Below are 18,792 nucleotides of genomic sequence, written 5' to 3'. Positions count from 1 at the left end.
AGTTTGCTTAGGGTGACTTCAGTCAGATTTGTTCAAATTGTGGTGAAATTTGCATATTTGTATTTTTAAGGCAATTTTTGTCATTTTTGGTAAAAAAATCTTTAAAAATCTTCTTCTTCAAACTACCGTTCAGATAGCTTTGATATTTAGTACATAGGTCCCTAGGGATGATTTATTTCAGATTTGTTCAAATTGTGCAGAAGTATGCAAATTTGCATTTTAAGGCAATTTTTGGCATTTTTGGTCAAAAAATGTATTTCTCAAAAGTACTGGTCTGATAGTTTTGAAATTTGGTATACAGGTTTCTATGGATGAACTAAGTAATATGTATTGAATTTCTGATGAAATCTGTAATTTTGTATTTTTGGGGCAATTTTTGCCATTTTTGTCAAAAAATGTGTATTTCCAAAACTACTCATCTGATAGTTTTGAAATTTGGTATACAGGTTCCTACAGATTAACTAAATGATATTTATTGAAATTATGATGAAATCTACAATTTGTAATTTTGGGGCAATTTTTACCATTTTTGGTCAAAAAATGTGTTTCTCAAAAAGTACTGGTCTGATAGCTTTGAAATTTGGTATACAGGTTTCTCTCAATGAACTAAGTAATATATATTGAATTTCTGATGAAATCTGTAATTTTGTATTTTGGGGGCAATTTTTGCCATTTTTGGTCAAAAAATGTGTATTTCCAAAACTACTCATCTGATAGCTTTGAAATTTGGTGTACAGGTTTCTACAGATGAACTAAATGATAGTTATTGAAATTATGATGAAATCTGCAATTTTGTAATTTTGGGGCCATTTTTGGTCAAAACATGTTTCTCAAAAAGTACTGGTCTGATAGCTTTGAAATTTGGTATACAGGTTTCTACAGATGAGCTAAGTAATATATATTGAATTTCTGATGAACTAAATGATATTTATTGAAATAATGATGATCTGCAATTTTGAATTTTTGGGGCAATTTTTCCCATTTTTGGTCAAAAAATGCGTTTCTCAAAAAGTACTTGTCTAACAGCTTTGAAATTTGGTATACAGGTTTCTATAGATGAACTAAATTTGATCTTTTGAAATTATGATGAAATCTGCAATTTTTATTTTTGGGGGCAATGGTTGCCATTTTTGGTCAAAAAATTTATTCTCAAAAATGACTCATCAGATAGCTTTGGTTGACATGTTCTTAGGGATGATCCGATGTGATATATTCAAAGTATGATGAAATCTTCAATTGTGTATTTTTGCAGCTTATTTTAGCCATTTTTTTTCTGGCCACTGCATTGAGCTATCAAAGATTTCCACCTTCTTCATCAACATGTGTCAAAAATAGTTATTCTCTACATAAACACAGCGGAGCTATATCGGCCGCTAGGTCGCTTGTTTACAAAGTATGATTATTTTAAAATGGACCAATTCTTACAAATCTAGTAAAAGTTATTTAAATTCAGGATGGGTAAAATTCACCACTGAAATCTCGGGGTATTTTATCCCCAGCTTCACAACTAAAAATTCATAGCCAGGTGCCCTGAAATCACAAACTCCATAAAATGACCTCATGAGTTCTTACTGGAAAATCCTGTTCAGAATAATCGAAAATTCGTGAGGTGAGATATTTCAGTTAGGAGTTGGAAGTTCACATACATAGGTTTATGCCGTTGAGGGCGTACGTATGTTGTCGGTGCACTCTCAGTTACACTGGTAACAGTGGTCCTACATACATCCCTGTTGTTCCACGGACATCCATCAGTGTTAAAATGGGCGAATTCGCATGAATCTATCGATTCGGCGATATTTGTAAACCCACTTCTAGCCACAATCAACGTCATTGGTTATCAGCTTACAGGTATTTGAACTTTTACGATGTATTTGCTATTTGCAGAAAAGAACAAAGTATGCTGCAAAATTCAATACAGCCCAAAGTTAGACTGTATTGAATTTTGCAGCGCATGTGTATAGTAAGGATGTATTGAATTTTGCAGCCCATGCTATAGTTAGGCTGTATTAAATTTTGCAGTGCATACATGTTCTTTTCTGCAAATACTGTCAACAACAACAATAATAATAACAACAACAAATTTACTGAGTCAAAATATATTTTTATTTTTCTTCATCTTTAAATATTTAATAAACATTATTATCATCATCATCATCATCATCGGAGACTGAGGCCCCTATGCTTGAACTGACAAGATACCGCTGCATTTGATTTGTGTATCATGATATAAATAGAGGGCGCACTGCCAATCGCCCTTACCCAGCCAGTAACCTATCCGCCTGTACCACTACCCATACTCATGATACTGGTAGGTGCCGCCAACTAGTATAAAGCTGTTCGTGCAAAAAGGTGTTCGTTTGTAGTTTTTCAGCGGGCGGGCAAATTTCAAAAATTATTAGCGGGCGGGGAGAAAAATCGATATTTACTGTGGGCGGGGAAGAAATTTCTTTATTTTCAGTGGGCGGGGAGAAATTTTTTGACAGTGGGTACCGGAAAATACGTAGAGGGAGGGGAATGCCGTGGTTGATAGAACTTGAGGGGAGATTAAGCGCCTATTTTAGAGGGGAGGGGTTGCCTGGTTCGCATCTTGGGCAATGGGGAATTTCAGTAGTGGGGAGAGGGCAGTGGGGAGCTTGGATTGTTGTGGGGAGTGGGGATCGGGCAGATACTGGAGGGCAGTGGGGATCAAAATTCGGTGGGAGGGCATATTTTCCGTATATTCAAGTAGGAGGGCAGTTACGAACAGCTTTACTTTCCCCTCCAAATTTTAGGTCAAGGTCAAAAATAAGTAAAATCGGTATGTCAGCCTTCAAAACATGTTTTGTGATGACTTTTCGAAATTGATGAAATTTACCTGTTGGCGGCACCTGTACTCGTAAGCATGTTGCAAGCTATTCTTGTCATAATGTATTAGTCTTTTTTCATTCCTTACATATGCATACCATTACCGGGAAAGCTTTAAAGAGTACTTCAGCAGCTCGTCTTGATGCATACTTGCATAGAAATGGAAGACAAGAAACTTCGCAGTGATCATTTAAAACAAATGGAATGTCTCCAATCTATTCTGTTTTAGATTCTGTAGTATTTTTTATTGATTTACCCCTTCAAGCTGCCGTCGATGTTATGTCTGGATTCAAATATACTGAAACACAAACATCTTTATTTATCATTTAGCATACCTCGGTATTGCACTCTTCGACGAAAACAAGTCACATAGGCCTACATGTGATAGAGTACTTTTCGCTCGAATGGCGAACTTTGGTAGGAATTCAACATTGGTGCTTCATAATGATGATGATGATAATGATGAAAATAATAATAATTATCATATTTTCATATTTCTTTAATAATGTTCATATTTTCCATTATATTTTTTTCATATTTCTTTATTATCTTTATGACTACTGAATACCCTAAGCTTATGCTCCGATGTTATAGAGAAGAAATAACTTACTCTCGAAAATTCATATAGAAGATGAGTAGTACGTTATTGTTTATTGTTCATTGTACCAACAAGATTGACAAATGCAATTAAGATACAATTATCGAAGCTATATTCCAGGGGACAGAGGGGATTCCTTTGAGTTCCCTTGCTTTGTAACACAGTCCCTCCTTGTAACCATGACGGGCAGTAGCGCCACCTACAACAACAGAAGACGCCCACAACGCGTGACCTAATGACCTATCATCACGTGGTGTCGAACTGAACACACAACTCTGCTGAGTCTATCCGAAGTCACAACGTCAACGGTGTAGGTCTTTTTAATTTTGATGTGGATTAATGGACAACGGCATCAGGTGAGCTGAAACCCCGAACCGCGTAGATTAGTGACTAATATTAACAAAATATTATCGCACAGCCACGTTATATGTACTGATATATGTACATACGTACACACGGAAGAAATTGCCCGTTTGCACTTGTGTTGATGAACTTTGACGGGTACGGGTAGAGAGTTTCCGTGCGGGCACCATGATCGTACCCTATCCACGGTCTCTCCACAAAACCGTTTACCCCTGCTCGAGAGCCTCGTTGCAGCAACTGTACTTGGCTTTTTCCATGTTTTTAAACCATTCATCCAAAAGTTCTCTCTTCTCTAGCCACAGTCGCTCGTGCTTGTCCCGACAGTGCATTTACCGCACGGGGATCTCGTCCTGCAAATGACAATAGAATCGTCAACGGCAGTGCGGTTACATAACCTTGCGATTGGACAACCGCGAGGGAGCTGTGATAACGAGAACAAGAAAAGTGTTTTGTGAAATGAAGTGTGTAGATAACTGTTAACCGTTTTCACCACGATAAAACGGACACCACTTCAAATCACGGTCAGTTACCATGTTCAAATGCAACATATTTCGCACGGTTGTACTGTGTTTCTCTGATTTATTGAGGACAGACGACATTTGCAATAATTATCATCATTTATTAATCGTAGAGGTCAAAGCCATATTCACACCGAGCATAGAGCTTTCGAACATAACGTTTTACACGAGAAAACATACAAAAAGGGCTCGACAATCATAATAATTGTCCCGAAAGTCTGCATATTTTTGGTTTGATTGAGTCAATGCTGGGTGTAACATTAGGGACAAAATTGGCTGTAATTTTTTTTTTCGTTGTTTTTTTTTTCCAAGCTTATGCATATAATTTAACACGAAGGTTATACCCCAGGTCAAGCAAAAGTTGGTTCAAGTAGCAATGATATCAAATGAAGTGTATTTGAACTAATTATTAAAAATATATTGAGACTGGCATGGCAAAATATTTTATTATTTCACATAAATAATGATTAGGGAGTGCCATACTTTTACGACGAGTGTTGCCTATTTTTGTGTTTATTAGTCTCCTTTAGCAATCACATGAAAATTGTGGTATGTGCGCATATTCACCAACACCGACCAAATTAGTAATTTATGTGTTAAATTCCGGTAACCCGACCTACTCTTGTAAAACCCACAATCCTTCGGTGTTTTTTTGCATTAAAAAAATACTAAAATGCTCTAAATGTTACCTTATTGTGTGGATCTCAGCCAACAAAACTTAAAATGAAAATAATTCCGCCAACCTACCCACCCTCATTTTTGGAGGCCAGTTATCAGAAACACATTGTTTTCTCCATTTGGTCCAATTGTTTCCAGTTATAAAGGTATATGCACACCATCAGTGGTTCATCCAGGATGCCATCAACAGGGGGATTTCCCCCTTTACCAGAAAAGTTCTGGGGGATTTCACTCAGTTCATGTGTTGTACTTGTATCTCTAAGGACGGTGTGACTGACAGTCCCATTTCATGTGGGGCTGGTACCCCTTGACAAGTTACTAGGGGGTGCCAACATGTCAACAGAGGGAGAATAGACCATGTTCCGAACCGCGCGAGACATTCCGAGATATCGCGAGAATATGTGGTTCGCAGTGGACGTGTTCTCGCAACACAGGACAAACTGCGTTAAACAGGACAAGTCGCTAATTACGTTAAACACTGCATAAAATATATGAAGTTGCAATCTTTGCTCACTTCTGCTCTTTTCTAGTTCCATACAAAGTTCGACTTGTATTACAAAGCTGGAAACCTGTTTCTATGGGCATGTATTAAAGTCTCGCGAGATCTCGCAATCAGCGGAAAATCGTCTATTCCCCCATCCCCCTGTCTAGATGAAACACTGACTACTTTATTTCTAAGCTGTCATGCCCTTCAGTTTTGTTGACTTTCATTGCCAAGGTCACCTCTCCAGCAACACTGGCACTTGTTTATATTCTATAGGAAGGGGTAGAATGAAAGATAATGAGATTAAAAGTAGTAAAATTCATTGAAATTTTGATGAGATATATGCAAAGACTATTAAAGTTGTAATTCAATGCTTAGTGGGAGACAACAATTTACAAGTGAGAGACTTCAAGCAAAATGGAAATCTAGTTTTCAAAATAGTTGGAAAAGGATGCTCGTAATTATTATGCTGTGACATAATCATCATGTGGGTGGTATTTGTAGTGTATCATAGAAACGCTGGTTATCGTTCACCATGATGCTGAGTCATAAATAAAACCCAGCATGCAATGCAATTCAAAGTCCTTTTGAAAAAAAATTGTTTCGGTCAAAGTTCGAAAAACTGTACCAGTTTTAATAAAAGAAGGCTGAGTTGATACAATCACCATAGAATTTACAGTGCAGTGTGACTTAGCTACCATTGATCTGTGTCATTGGTAGCCCATGGTATGTGGTATTGGAATAGCTTGCACAGAAATGTACTCTCTGACCTGTAATACATTTTGCAAACAATAGTCAGCAATGCAACATGGATCCATGTTTGACCCTAAGTGGGTGGGGGGAGGGGGCTGGTAGAAACAGAATAAAATAGCCCATAAAACTGCCCAAGGGTGTACATGTACATACATACCCAGTATGTTGGCGTTAGCATTTGATTACAATCGACAATGTTTGCCTTGTTTACTAGGCTGAGTTGTTCGAACATAAAATGCACCAAGGTTACCAGGTGTGGCCTCAGTGCCTCCATCCACACTCCAGTGTGGAGTATAGATGGAGGCACGGAGGTCAAAGTGAAGAAATAGGGTCTAGGCTAGGTTACCGGTAGCTTTATTCCAGTTTGTTAACCCAATCTTGCTCAGTTGCTACATGTATGTATTTAGTACTTTGACGTCAATACCAGCATCGTTGGACAGTTGCTTCCAGGAGTAGTAATGTGAGTCTGTGTATGGATGCGATTCAAAGGTCAACCCTTCTCTGTTCAACTGGCCATTACTACTAGGAAAAGTTTTATAGTTTAGATCCACCCATATGAAGTGGTATGTTAGAGAACAATGAGATTTGTCAGTTGACCGCTAATACAGGAGAGCTTGAGTCTGCCTTTTAGTACCGGTAGTCTGATAAATATACATGTATATGTACCTAAATGGAGAAGGATGTTCATGTATCAAGATCTGCTGCAAAGCCAGGAAAAACAATAAGAATTTTAATATGCAAATCATCTTCATCTGAGAAACTGTTAAACTTTGCCAAATTTTTGTCTGGTATTTAAAGGACCAGTAGCAGGTACTCTTGGTGATATTTTTCCCTTTTGTTGTTTTCTCAATTGCAAGTTCTTGTTTCTCCTCCCCAAAGGATGGTGAAACACATGAATTAGCTTGTCAACATAGTGTCTATATATGTAAACTGCACATTTACTGTTTACATTTGAATTCAGTCTGGACCAGAATTCATTTGTCAACAATAACATGATGTCTATACATACGTATAAATCTGACTCATACAGCTGAGTTGACAAGCTGAATACTGTGTATTTCAACATGCTTTGGGGAGTAAACAAGAAATTGTTGTTTGCTGTTCACAACAAAATGAGTGAAGAAAATCATGAAAAGTTACAGCTACTGGCCCTCTTAACCCTTTGAACCCGGGTCGGACATAAATGTCCGATGACATCATAGAGTACCAGGGGGTCAGGGTGCAAAGGGTTAAGCTAAAGCCCCTTGTGAGTGATCGCTATAACATATTTGAGTTGGTCAGATGAAGTTGGTTAATTTGTGTTTGATTATCATACAGATTATATGAATATCAGAAATAACACATTAACACCCCATTTCTCCTTGGATTCATGGTGAATTTATATATTTATTTACAGTGAAAAATGAAATTGCCACCTTCATGGAAAGAGGATCTAGGATAACACTCACAGACGGTTTGCCAGCAGCTGTACCCTGGCCTGTGTGTGTAAATGATATTCTCAGTCATAAAATCTCACAAATTTACCAATTTTACCAAATTTTGAGTGATTGATGGCAGTTTGAAAGCAAATTCATACAATATAACTACTCTTCTGACTCTACTATGGAAATCAATTGCTCCTGAAACCATTACTAACAGCGTTGGAAACTACCGCCCGTCCTCCCGTCCGAGACGGGTAACTTTTCAGTCGGACGGGAGGAAAATTGTACTTCCACGTCCGTGTGTCGGGCTCTCGATAGTAGCCCATACGGCATACCCAGTAATCTCATCGATCAGCTGCTTCTTGATGTTGTGTAAAATAAACGAAATGTAGTATACCAATACGTCCAACTTCAACGCGCTTATGCTACTGAAACTGTGCAACTGTGTGACGCCGGAACGCAATGCAAGCTGGACATATAAACACGGGTAAACAGGAGGTCGCTCATACTAGTAAATCTCACACGTTATATCTGTGCTTTCTTAGGTCACTTTACAAGCACGGATACTCCATTTTATGGAAAGACCATGTGTCATCTAAGTCGAGGGCTAGCAAACACGAGAATACCCTCCGGGGTATCCATCGACTACCTCATAGGTAACGCAGTAAAAAACCAGCAAAAACATGGACCATTTCAACCATTATCTTTGTGTACAAAATATATACTTATTTTAACCTTGGCTCTTACACGGAAACCATTGGGACAAAATAAACTTCATCAAAGTTTAGTACCTGAAACCAATTAACCTATCAGATAACGGTCCACTTTGACGTTGACGTAATGTAAATATACTCAAGCAGTAAGCACTTCCTGCCTTGCTAAAAATAGAACAAGCTCAAAGTCTCATCAAACCAGTCTAAGACGAGCTCAGATAGCGATGTCTCCGTATCTACGGCCTGCTCTCTTAAACTAAGCACACAAGGGAGGACTCTATTAACACAGGAGAGTGAACTGAAAATCACTGCGCTTACTTCTGGGATCAACCCTCGAGTCGTTTTCTAACGACACTCTTCATGGTCTATAAAACGAGCATCTAAAACAAATCCTTCTTACAAAATCATAGCTCGTTATGAATCTTTGACCAACATGTGAAGGAGTAAGCATTCCGTCGATATCCGGAACGACAACCGAAAAGTCCGGTGAGTTAATTCAAACACACTTTGCCAATATCACTCAAACAGTTAAAAGGTTTCACGATAGCGGGTTTAACAACGGGGAAACTGAATTTTTTTAATTTGTTTCCATTTTATGCCACAACTTATCGTATAAAACCAAGATGCAATCTGTAATCGAATTGGTACTACAATCAACCAAACTGAAAAGATTGCTGAGCAATACAGAAAACATCATCTGGCAAAGAAAATCAAAAACTGAGAGAGCTGCCATATAAGTAATCAAAGTTGGCGGCATGAATTAAATAAACCAATACTCTCCTCAGACCGAACCGATTTCAAAGGCCGTTTACAGCAAATATTGTTAACGAAACCATGACACCTGGGAATGGCTAAACACAGAGAAATAAGATTTATTTCTCGAAACAGCCTTTCACAACATGCTTTTCAAACATCGGAAAGCAGGCACCAATATCAACCCGAAATCTATTACAAAGTCCATGAAAAATTGACATAAAACCAAAAGTTCGCTTAATCGATTTAAATGCCTAAAACAAGTTATCGTTGTCAGATTAGTACAACATTTACTGTTAACATAACGAGCACTAGCAACGCTCAAAATATGCCCTAAAACAAAAATCCTTATAAGCGTCCAGAAACTCCGGTCGATGCTGGGTCATATATATATAATATGACACCACACACCGGACCGCTCATTATAGAGTCAGTCAATAGTGGCTAACTCTCTCAATAACGAATCTGGCTTCTCCTCCTCGAGGACGAAGATGACTTCATCACACAACCAAGCGGAGGGGATACAAAACAAGAGAGCGACTGATGAAGGAACCCCATTTTTGGTTCCGAAACACTGTTAAGACGAATCACTCAATCAACAAACCGGTTTACCGGGGACCCAGATCACATGACTAGGGTCAAAGCACTATCGATTCACCGGTGTCTCGCCATGTATTCCAGACAAAATAAATGCAATGATCCTTTTATTCACCATATCGTAATACTAAACAATCTTGGTAGAGCCGATGTGTGGAGTTGCCCTCATTTTCCTTTATATACTTAATGGTTTGGTGTTTTTTGAATGAATGGATTTGTCAAAAATTCAGGACAGGCAACTTTCTGGCAGGACAGGCAAGTTTTGAAAGTTACCAGTCCTGATGTCTGGCAAATATTTGGCCAGTTTCCAACACTGTTACTAAGGTCATTCTGCATTTTAGTTTCGATGACATAGAACTTTTCAAAGTTGTTCATTTCAAACATATGTTATTCAGAGTGTGTTAATTGCCGGATACTGTAGTACATCGAATTCGATGGCCAGCAAATGAACAATAGCATGCTGTATGAATTGATATGTGAAGTGCAACATCTGGGACATGTTATGGTTTTAACCAAATCGACCTTGGATGGTGACATATGAACTTGGGCTAGTGGCCATCAATTGAGCAATAAAGTTGCATACACAATAGCATGAAATTCAAAAAAGTCTCCATGAAGTGTACGGTATTTTAACAAGTTAGTTGTTAGTATAGAGTGACACAGTTTATTTCTACAAACAATGGATGAGAGTGGGAGTATATGCACCATAAACTTCAGTCAATACATTTATTATCCTTCTCATATCTTTATCCAGCAGTCTATTTGCTGTTAGCTACATAAATTATGACTTGTATTTTGATGTGACTTTAAAAGACCCATTCATCCATTGCAGAACCTTGAGCTCTCAAGCCCTTGGTAATGACAGTTAGAGTTTGAAATGACTGTGACAAAAGGAAACTCTGTTAAGTGTAATGATCAGACTGTGTGTGAGCTCTCCTGTGTTCTCAACATAATGAACTGTGAACTGAACAAACGCCCACTTTCTTAGAGGATATTTTCCTGCACATCACAATAAATGTAATAAATTCATACTACAGTAAAAATGTCAAAGCAGCATCACATGTTGTCAGGTCACACTGTATGGTGCTTTCGCATTGACCCGACTTTAGCAAATGTAAACAAAAGTCATGTGACAGTGGTCTGTATGAAACAGGAAGTGCCATTTGCTGGGGATACTGGTTGTTCTGAGTCATTTCAGGAATAAAAAAGAGGTTCTCTGGACGAATCCATCACACTTGTTGCGCAGATTTCCTATCTGGTTTCAGATCTCACGTATATATCACTGTCAGTTTAACTTCACTTCTATGATCAAGGAAAAATTTTGAGATTGTGGGATACTGTTCAAAGATCACCACCGGACAGGTAATTTGGACATACATGTAGTAAATCTCACACTCACAGCTTATTTTATTGTCTTGTTTTATTGTTCAATTTCAGTTGACATTTATAAGTCAGGCATTAAACATGCGTTGAAAATCAAGCTAGCATTTCATTTACCAAAAGAATAAGAACAAAAAAGTAGGATGTAGTAAAAAACTATAAGACCTGGTTGTGAATCGTGCAAAGCTTAAAAGCGCAAATATCGTACATGCTGAACAAGCTGTCTGTCACTTTTGGTGGGGGGTCATCCCATCTGCAGCCTTGTGTATGGGACCCATACAACAGGTCTGTTGTTATGCACAACATACCCCAACATCCCTTGTCCATATCCAAACTTTTTGAATGGCAGCCGTACCGACACTGGTGACCACAGCTGAAGCATCATATAAAGGGATGCACCCAAAAGCTTATTTGGCAAAGTCTTGCAGTGATTTGAAAGCTGCAAAACTGGTGAACTATGGACATGTATCAACTGCTGAATTTGCTTCACATTTGCTCGTCATTCATCGCTTGTTTCTAGGAAGAGCTAGGCTATGTTTATCAACAAGAAAGTGGTGCAACCACAGATGGGATAACCCAGGTTCCTTTCCTTATGTAAACAAAACATTACAATTAATGTCCATTCTTGGATTGGCAAAAAACAGGAAGAAAAATATGAGCATGTCCTAGAGACTGTGTGAAGAGTTTTACATGCTAAAAACTGAACATTGACAATTATATATTCTCTGTCTTCAAGACCGGTATTGCTGTAATCATGAACTCTCTTTCTTGACTCTGTAGGAAGTCTTCACTTGTGTACCTGATCATTCACAATGGAACCAGAGAAAACTGATGATGCCGAGTCTGATTATGAGGAGAGTGGCGGAGTACACGTGGTTAGACGTAGATCACAACGATGCATCACAGTTGAGCCGGCCGTTTTCTTCTTTATGCTTGCCTACACAACCAGTATAACCGTGCGAGTGCAATACGTGCAGTATGCTGTTTCTCTGAGCCATGGCGTCACGCCCTCGTTTTCACCGACAGGTGGTGGCTTTGTCCAGCAGAATGGGACCTGTGAGGAACTCAACCATAGTGACCCTGAGTATGAGCGTGAGAACACCATACAGTCAGAGTCTTCCTATTGGATTCTGTATTTTGACGTTGTCAGCTACGCTCTGTCAATATTCACAGCGCCGCTCATTGGTTCGTACAGCGACAAAGCCGGGCGCAAGATTGCCTGCATGGTTCCCTGTGGCGGCCTATCAATATACTGTGCCGTATACCTGACTGTCATTTCCCTGAATCTACCACTAGAGTATCTGTTCATTGCAGAAGCCATGCGCGGTGCCACAGGCAACTTCTTCACTGCCTTGTCAGGATTCTTTGCTTTTATTGCTGATGTGACCACCAAGCAACAGAGAACATATCGCATTGTTATTGTACAGTTCTTGACTATCTTTGCAGCCTCCTTCTCCCAAGTTGGTATCGGTTTTCTGATTGCCAAGCAAGGCTTCGGTCTTCCCTTCATGTTGGCATTGATATTAATTGTCTTGACTGTACTGTACACCATATTTCTAACACAAGAGACTATCATCTATGACCCAAATCAAAGATTTCACATGATGGAACAACTGCGAGACATTCGGAATCTCTTCAAAGATAACACCCAGGGGAGACGTTGGAGACTCATTGCCATCTTTAGTAACAACATCATTATAACACTGGTTGTCAATTCAGCTCTGGGACTGACTGTCCTATACGTAACGGCATATCCATTCTGTTGGTCTACTATTCTAATTGGGTTTTATGTTGGCACAACATTGCTTTTCAATGCTCTGGGTACGTGTGCGCATTATTCATGACTTCTCAAATCTATAGAAGTTCAGCCAGGTCAACCCATTCTGCCATTTCTATAGACAGTGGTCAAAATTCTCTATTTAATATTTAAGGTACTGGTAGTACATGCTTCAAAATTTGATGACTTAAACTTTTGCTCAATCTTTTCTCAAGGAGACATGAAACCTTTTCCCTCGGAAGTCAAGAAGAAAAATCAGGGGTCACCATGCAAAATTTGGTATTAGAGAAACAAAGTACCTAAAAATCAATGGTATTTGAAATTCAAAATGGCCACCATCCCTGTATTAATGCTATAGGAGAAATTAAATTTTTCATCTTCAAAAAACTAGGATGGTGATATCTGAGCCCCAAAGCAGTGGATTAGAAAAGTATTGTAAAAATTTGAGAGTCTGAATTTCAGCCATAGCTAGTTGTAGTTTAACAAATTGGTAGAAGTGCAAACTTTCTTCATTGAAACTTTGAACTTTTCCTTTCCATAATCAAATACATAAGGGTCATTTGTACGAAGTTAAAGATTTTGGAGAAACAAATATATAATTTGCTGATATTTGTAATTGTAAGCGGGTGCCATTCCCTGTGTTAACTACATGTGGAAAATATTACTTTTCAGTTGTCACAAAAAAAATGTGAAAACAAAATGAATTCACACAAGCAGAAGGCCAGAAAGTATTGAAACATTTTCAGTGTTGGAAAACTGTCCCCAGGGATTAGCTCCATGATTCGACATGACTGGAAGAAAAATTGATCATTGCTGTTTACATTTTGAAATATGCCATCTGTTTCAAGTTCAGGCGCTATCATTTCTTTGAAATCAGATGACAGCATGCACGAGTCAGTGTCCTAACAGAATTTACCCAACGCTCATAATATCTATTTTCTTTTTTTTTTCTTTGTCTAGGTATGGTTGTGGGAGGCAAGCTTTTATCATGTTGTCTATCTGACCTGGGTATGATTCAGGCTGCTATAGTTTCGTACATTGCTTCATTGCTGCTGGTTGCCTTTGCATTTACTCCGGCCATCATGTTCATTGGTAAGGCACCGTTCAACTTTGTAAATTGATAGTTTAAAATTATTGTGAGGGTTGCGATTGCTCCCAAGAGGCCTCTGCAAAAAAGTCATGCGGACTGTTGTCCACAGATGTGCGTGTAGTGAGTTAGGAAGGAATCGGCTTCTTTATTACATGCCTCGTATATGGAACGTCGCACGCTCCATAGGATTCAATGGTAATTCATCGATGACGTCGCAGGCTGCATAGTCATCACTTGACTGAAAGTGACCCGAAACTATTTTCAACTTGACTGTAAAATGTTTAAATTACATTTTTTGCATAGTAAATCTGGGTTCTGGAAAATTTTGCATAAAAAATATTGTTAAACCGCATAACAGTAGTTTTAATATATCAATGCACCATTCGATGATGAAGATCGTTCCATTTGTAACACATTTTCGTCTAGGATGGAAATAAATCATTTGGCAATAAATGTAAATATTTTGAGTAAAACTGTGTAAGAGACGCATGTAATAAAAACATTATAGCCCAAACAAGGGACTATGTACCCTCGGGGCAGGAGACCATTGCCCTCCTTACGTTGGGCAAATGGTCACCTACCCTCGGGCACATAGTCCCATGTTTGGGCCATAATATATATTGTGCATATAAACACCACATCTATGCTGAGATAGTGTTATATTATAGTATTTTTGTAAGATAATGCATGGGTATGTCACCATAGACTTATAGATGTGTAGTTGCTTTCTATGCACCATTCAGCATCATAGAAATGTAGAAGAGTTCATTCAGTAAGTTTAAAGATGGTCAAAAACTCAGTTTTAGTCCTAATATTCGGGGAACTTTTCATGTATTTTTCTTGTATTTCTGTTTCTTTACACAGCTGCAGTTGTTGGTGCAATTAGCTTCTTGGCAATACCGATATTCAGGGCTAAAATTTCCAAGATTGTCAGAGAGTCTGAACAAGGTGGGTCAGTTTGAACACAGGCCACAAACTACACAAAGGTATTCTCAACAAGTTTCTTGAATGCCTGTTATATGTCAATAACATTTCCAAAGATATTATTTAAAAGTCAACGAAAGGAGGTAGTAAATATGTAAATTTAGTGTTTACGATTTGAAACTAAATATCCATATTTATTGGTCTGTTACATGGGTATCGAACAGATTGCGTATCATTGAATGAATACTGGTACTTTCAACCAATTTACCGCACCCAACCAACAATAGTTTAAACATACTAAGTTGTTACAGCATATATATTATTGTAAGTTTCTGCTGAGCACATTATGTGAAAACTTGAAAAAAAGGCTTTGAACTTATCCCCTTGTCTTGCAATTTTCATCTTTCTACAACAACAACAACAACACCACCAACAACAACAAATACAATGCATGTTGCATTGGAGTAAAGCGCCCTCACACCATTGGAGTAAAATGTTAAATGCTTCATTGCAGGAACGGCCTTTGCGACAGCTGGTTGTTTTGAGAGTATAGGCATGTGCTTCTCCCCCGTCATTTTCAACACTATCTACGCCGAAACTGTTGATGAGCTTCCAGGGTTGGTGTTCTTGACCATGGCCTGTCTTCTGGTTGTTGCCATCGTTATCACTGCGTAAGTCTCAAAAAAAAATCCCAATAGTTAAAATTGTTAGACAAGATTTTTAAGGGATTATAATAGTTTTCTTCCATTGATGTTTGGTCAAAGGATTGAAAGATGAAGTAACTGCAGTTCTGTTTGTACTGTATGAGTACATATACTCCATGATAGAGATAAATCAAGAGTTCAAAAAACAGTGTAAATGACTGTGTGATGTTTAATTACATCATTTCCTCAGTCACTATCTCCATAACAAAACAACTAATTTTGCCATTTAAGATATCTGTGATGTGACATTCAGAATATTTTTTTGCTCCAAAATGTTTTAGGTTAATTTATGGGTGCATTGCCATGGAAACACCTTAACCATGAGTCACCTTTGCCTAGATTATGATATTGTAATACATCACAAAAACACAGTTATCATGTTGTATTTTCTCTGTTTCTCACAAGTACGTGATTTTTGTTTTTAGGGTGTTGCAAATCAAAGAACCCAAGCAAGGTTATATACCACTACCAGGCAGGGATTTGAATGCTGATGGTGATGAGAAACCAATCATAAACTAGTACCGGTACTCCAAACATCAAGAGTATTGGAAAAGGAGCAATACCATTTTCAATGCCAACATTATGGTCAATAGTCTTATTCTTGAATTTTTACCCATTTCTTATGGTAAACTGGTCTCATTTACATATTTGGCTGGTGTCATTTCTATGTATAGAAAGGTGGAATATCCACAAAATGTTGTCCGGAATCAACATCCAGGGTGAAAGATTACTATAATTGACTGCTTTCACGCTTTTCATCCAGAATTGCCATGAAACATATTTGTCTTGTTATGTCCAACTTTTCAATTTGGTCTGATGTTGCATTGATGGTATCACATTCATTTTATGTACATTGTATCATCTTCAGAATGCATTCATCATTGTAACTGCTGTGGTTTACAAGAGCCTAAAAGATTACTTGCAAACTGTCAGGCTGTCAGGCTGAAGGGGGCAGACAGATTGTTACCCTGTGCTAAAAACTCAAAATATACCACACACACAGATTTGAAGAAGTGTTGTGTTAGATGCTGACTTACATGACTATGTGAACTAGTTTCTGTTTCACTGCGCTGTTGGCTGGTCCATACACTCAAAGTCACTGAAAATTCAAGGAATTTTTCCAGCAATTTTAAAGGACTATTTGAAGTCTAAAACACCATTTTTCACGTGTCATTTTTTTCAAAATAGAATTTGTATATATCATCATACATATCACTTTCATGATATCATGACCAATCATTTTGTGATCAAAAATAATTGGTGGCTTATCAACATTCAGGAACTTTTCAGGACTCAATTTCATTCCAAAGGACTTTTAAAATACATTCCAGGAGACTTTCAAAAATTCAAGTACTTTCCAGAAGTGTATGGACCCTGTCAGAGTCCAAGGTCAAGACTTTCAGCCAAAGTCAGCCAGGATATGTAAATATAATTGTTACAGTGATGTACAGTTTGATGTGTCTTTTCCTCTAGATCTCTCTCATTACAAAGCCCCAGTACATGTAATCTAGGGAGATTTTCGAAGGATTTTGGTATCATGAATGTACTACGTTAGTTTTTGGTCCTCTCCATTCCGTAAGTTTGAATACCCTATCAGCATGTAGTACATGATGCATGTATGTGGTGTAATTGTTCTGTCACTGACCTGATTCAGTATAGATTAGATGTATGAAATTGTCAATGATAACTATACATGCTATGGGTTTACAAGCTGTGTTGGCAGAAGAAACACCAGCCACTATACATGTATGTACATGCTGTTGGGGTAGACCAAGAAACTATGGTCATTGATTTTTATGGTAGAATAACAATACGAAAAAGTCATCAGGAGTTACAGGTACTATGACTCTCAATTAAAAAGTTCTCAGAAGGCCAACTTTCTCAGCAACTGCGGCAACATAAATTATTAAAAAAACTGATTATTTGAATAAATTAAAGACTCCTGCAGGGTACTAAGACTGATATAATACTGTGATGCAATACCTGATTTCTAATAATTCGTTACAAAGATTTTACTGCAACTTATGTACAAATAGATATGAACATTGTGCCTATCCATTGATAGGATACCAATGATAATGAACCGTGAACTTATCCTTGTATGTAAAAGAATCAGTTTTGACCCAATTGTGCTGACAAATCTGTTTTTAGCTGCCACTTTTTCACATGAATGTGAAAATGGGCGATTATTGAAATTCCTGGTCATCTGAAATATGCGTTGTAAGTTACTTGTAATGCAGATGACTATCTATTCCAGAAAATATTAAAGCCTTGAAGCTCAGAGACACTAAAGAAACACTGACAACATGTTCTTAATCTTGCCATTATCAAGACCATGACAAAATAGGGATTAGGGAGAACCAAAACACTGATTTCATGTCTAGTGAAAGGTACTTTATGTTAATTTTAAAAACTAATACGAGTTTACCATAAGAGAACAGTTTTATGGTATGTTCTTTTTATTGTCAACTGACCCTACCGTTATCCTTGTAACATCCCCGCAGCCCCTGTGGGACGTTCCACCTTCACCACTGCAAAGGATGGAAGTGTGGTTTAAACCATTTTACGCGTAGGTTTCAATCGTGATTGCAATCATGGCTCACTGTTAAGCAATTGATGACTCTTTAACCACATCATCTATCTTCGTCACGTCCGTGAGAACATTTTTGAAGTGTATGGTGACTCCGGTCACTTTTTAACTTGTTAATCTCCAATTTTTGATGTAACATTTTTAAATACTAATAGTTGATGGATATGTGCCTTGAATTTACTTGGGATAGAAACAAATATTTAACTGTGTTTTTATTAAGGAGCCTAAACATGTCAGTGTGTGACACTTACTATTGATGTATCTGAGTTAAAAATATTGCACCTCTGAGTTTAAGATGCACTCTTTGTGAATAGAACACACCTTTACTAAATGTTGATAAGATTAAAGACGATACTGTATACTTGCTAACCATTTACACTACAAAGAAATGTCATTTCAATAATTTCATGGAAAATTTTATGCGTAATTATTTCAATGTGTTCTAAAACCCAAAACTTCAATTTCACCTCGTTTTTAGTCCCCACGGACACCGTCCGGGGGGACTTATAGGTTTGGTCATGTCCGTGCGTGTGTGCGTCCGTGCGTGCGTGTGTGCGTGCGTCCGTCCGTTCACGCAGATATCTCAGAGATGCAAGAAGCGATTT

The 18,792-nt window shown here is 38.0% G+C and overlaps 1 protein-coding gene across 1 annotated transcript; it reads left to right on the top strand.

Moving 5' to 3' along the window:
* The first annotated feature begins 3,692 nt into the window (after nucleotides 1–3,692).
* LOC139135067 (proton-coupled folate transporter-like) lies at nucleotides 3,693–17,166 on the top strand. Its single transcript, XM_070702261.1, has 6 exons — nucleotides 3,693–3,798; nucleotides 11,883–12,923; nucleotides 13,840–13,971; nucleotides 14,834–14,917; nucleotides 15,408–15,564; nucleotides 16,023–17,166. The coding sequence occupies exons 2-6, from the start codon at nucleotides 11,915–11,917 to the stop codon at nucleotides 16,114–16,116; spliced, it is 1,476 nt and encodes a 491-aa protein (XP_070558362.1). The 5' UTR covers nucleotides 3,693–3,798; nucleotides 11,883–11,914; the 3' UTR covers nucleotides 16,117–17,166.
* The last annotated feature ends 1,626 nt before the right edge of the window (nucleotides 17,167–18,792 follow it).

Source organism: Ptychodera flava, chromosome 6 (genome assembly GCF_041260155.1).
Source record: "Ptychodera flava strain L36383 chromosome 6, AS_Pfla_20210202, whole genome shotgun sequence".
Lineage (NCBI taxonomy): Eukaryota > Metazoa > Hemichordata > Enteropneusta > Ptychoderidae > Ptychodera > Ptychodera flava.
The sequence above is the reverse complement of the archived record's forward strand: the minus strand, read 5'-3'. Positions and strand labels throughout refer to the sequence as shown.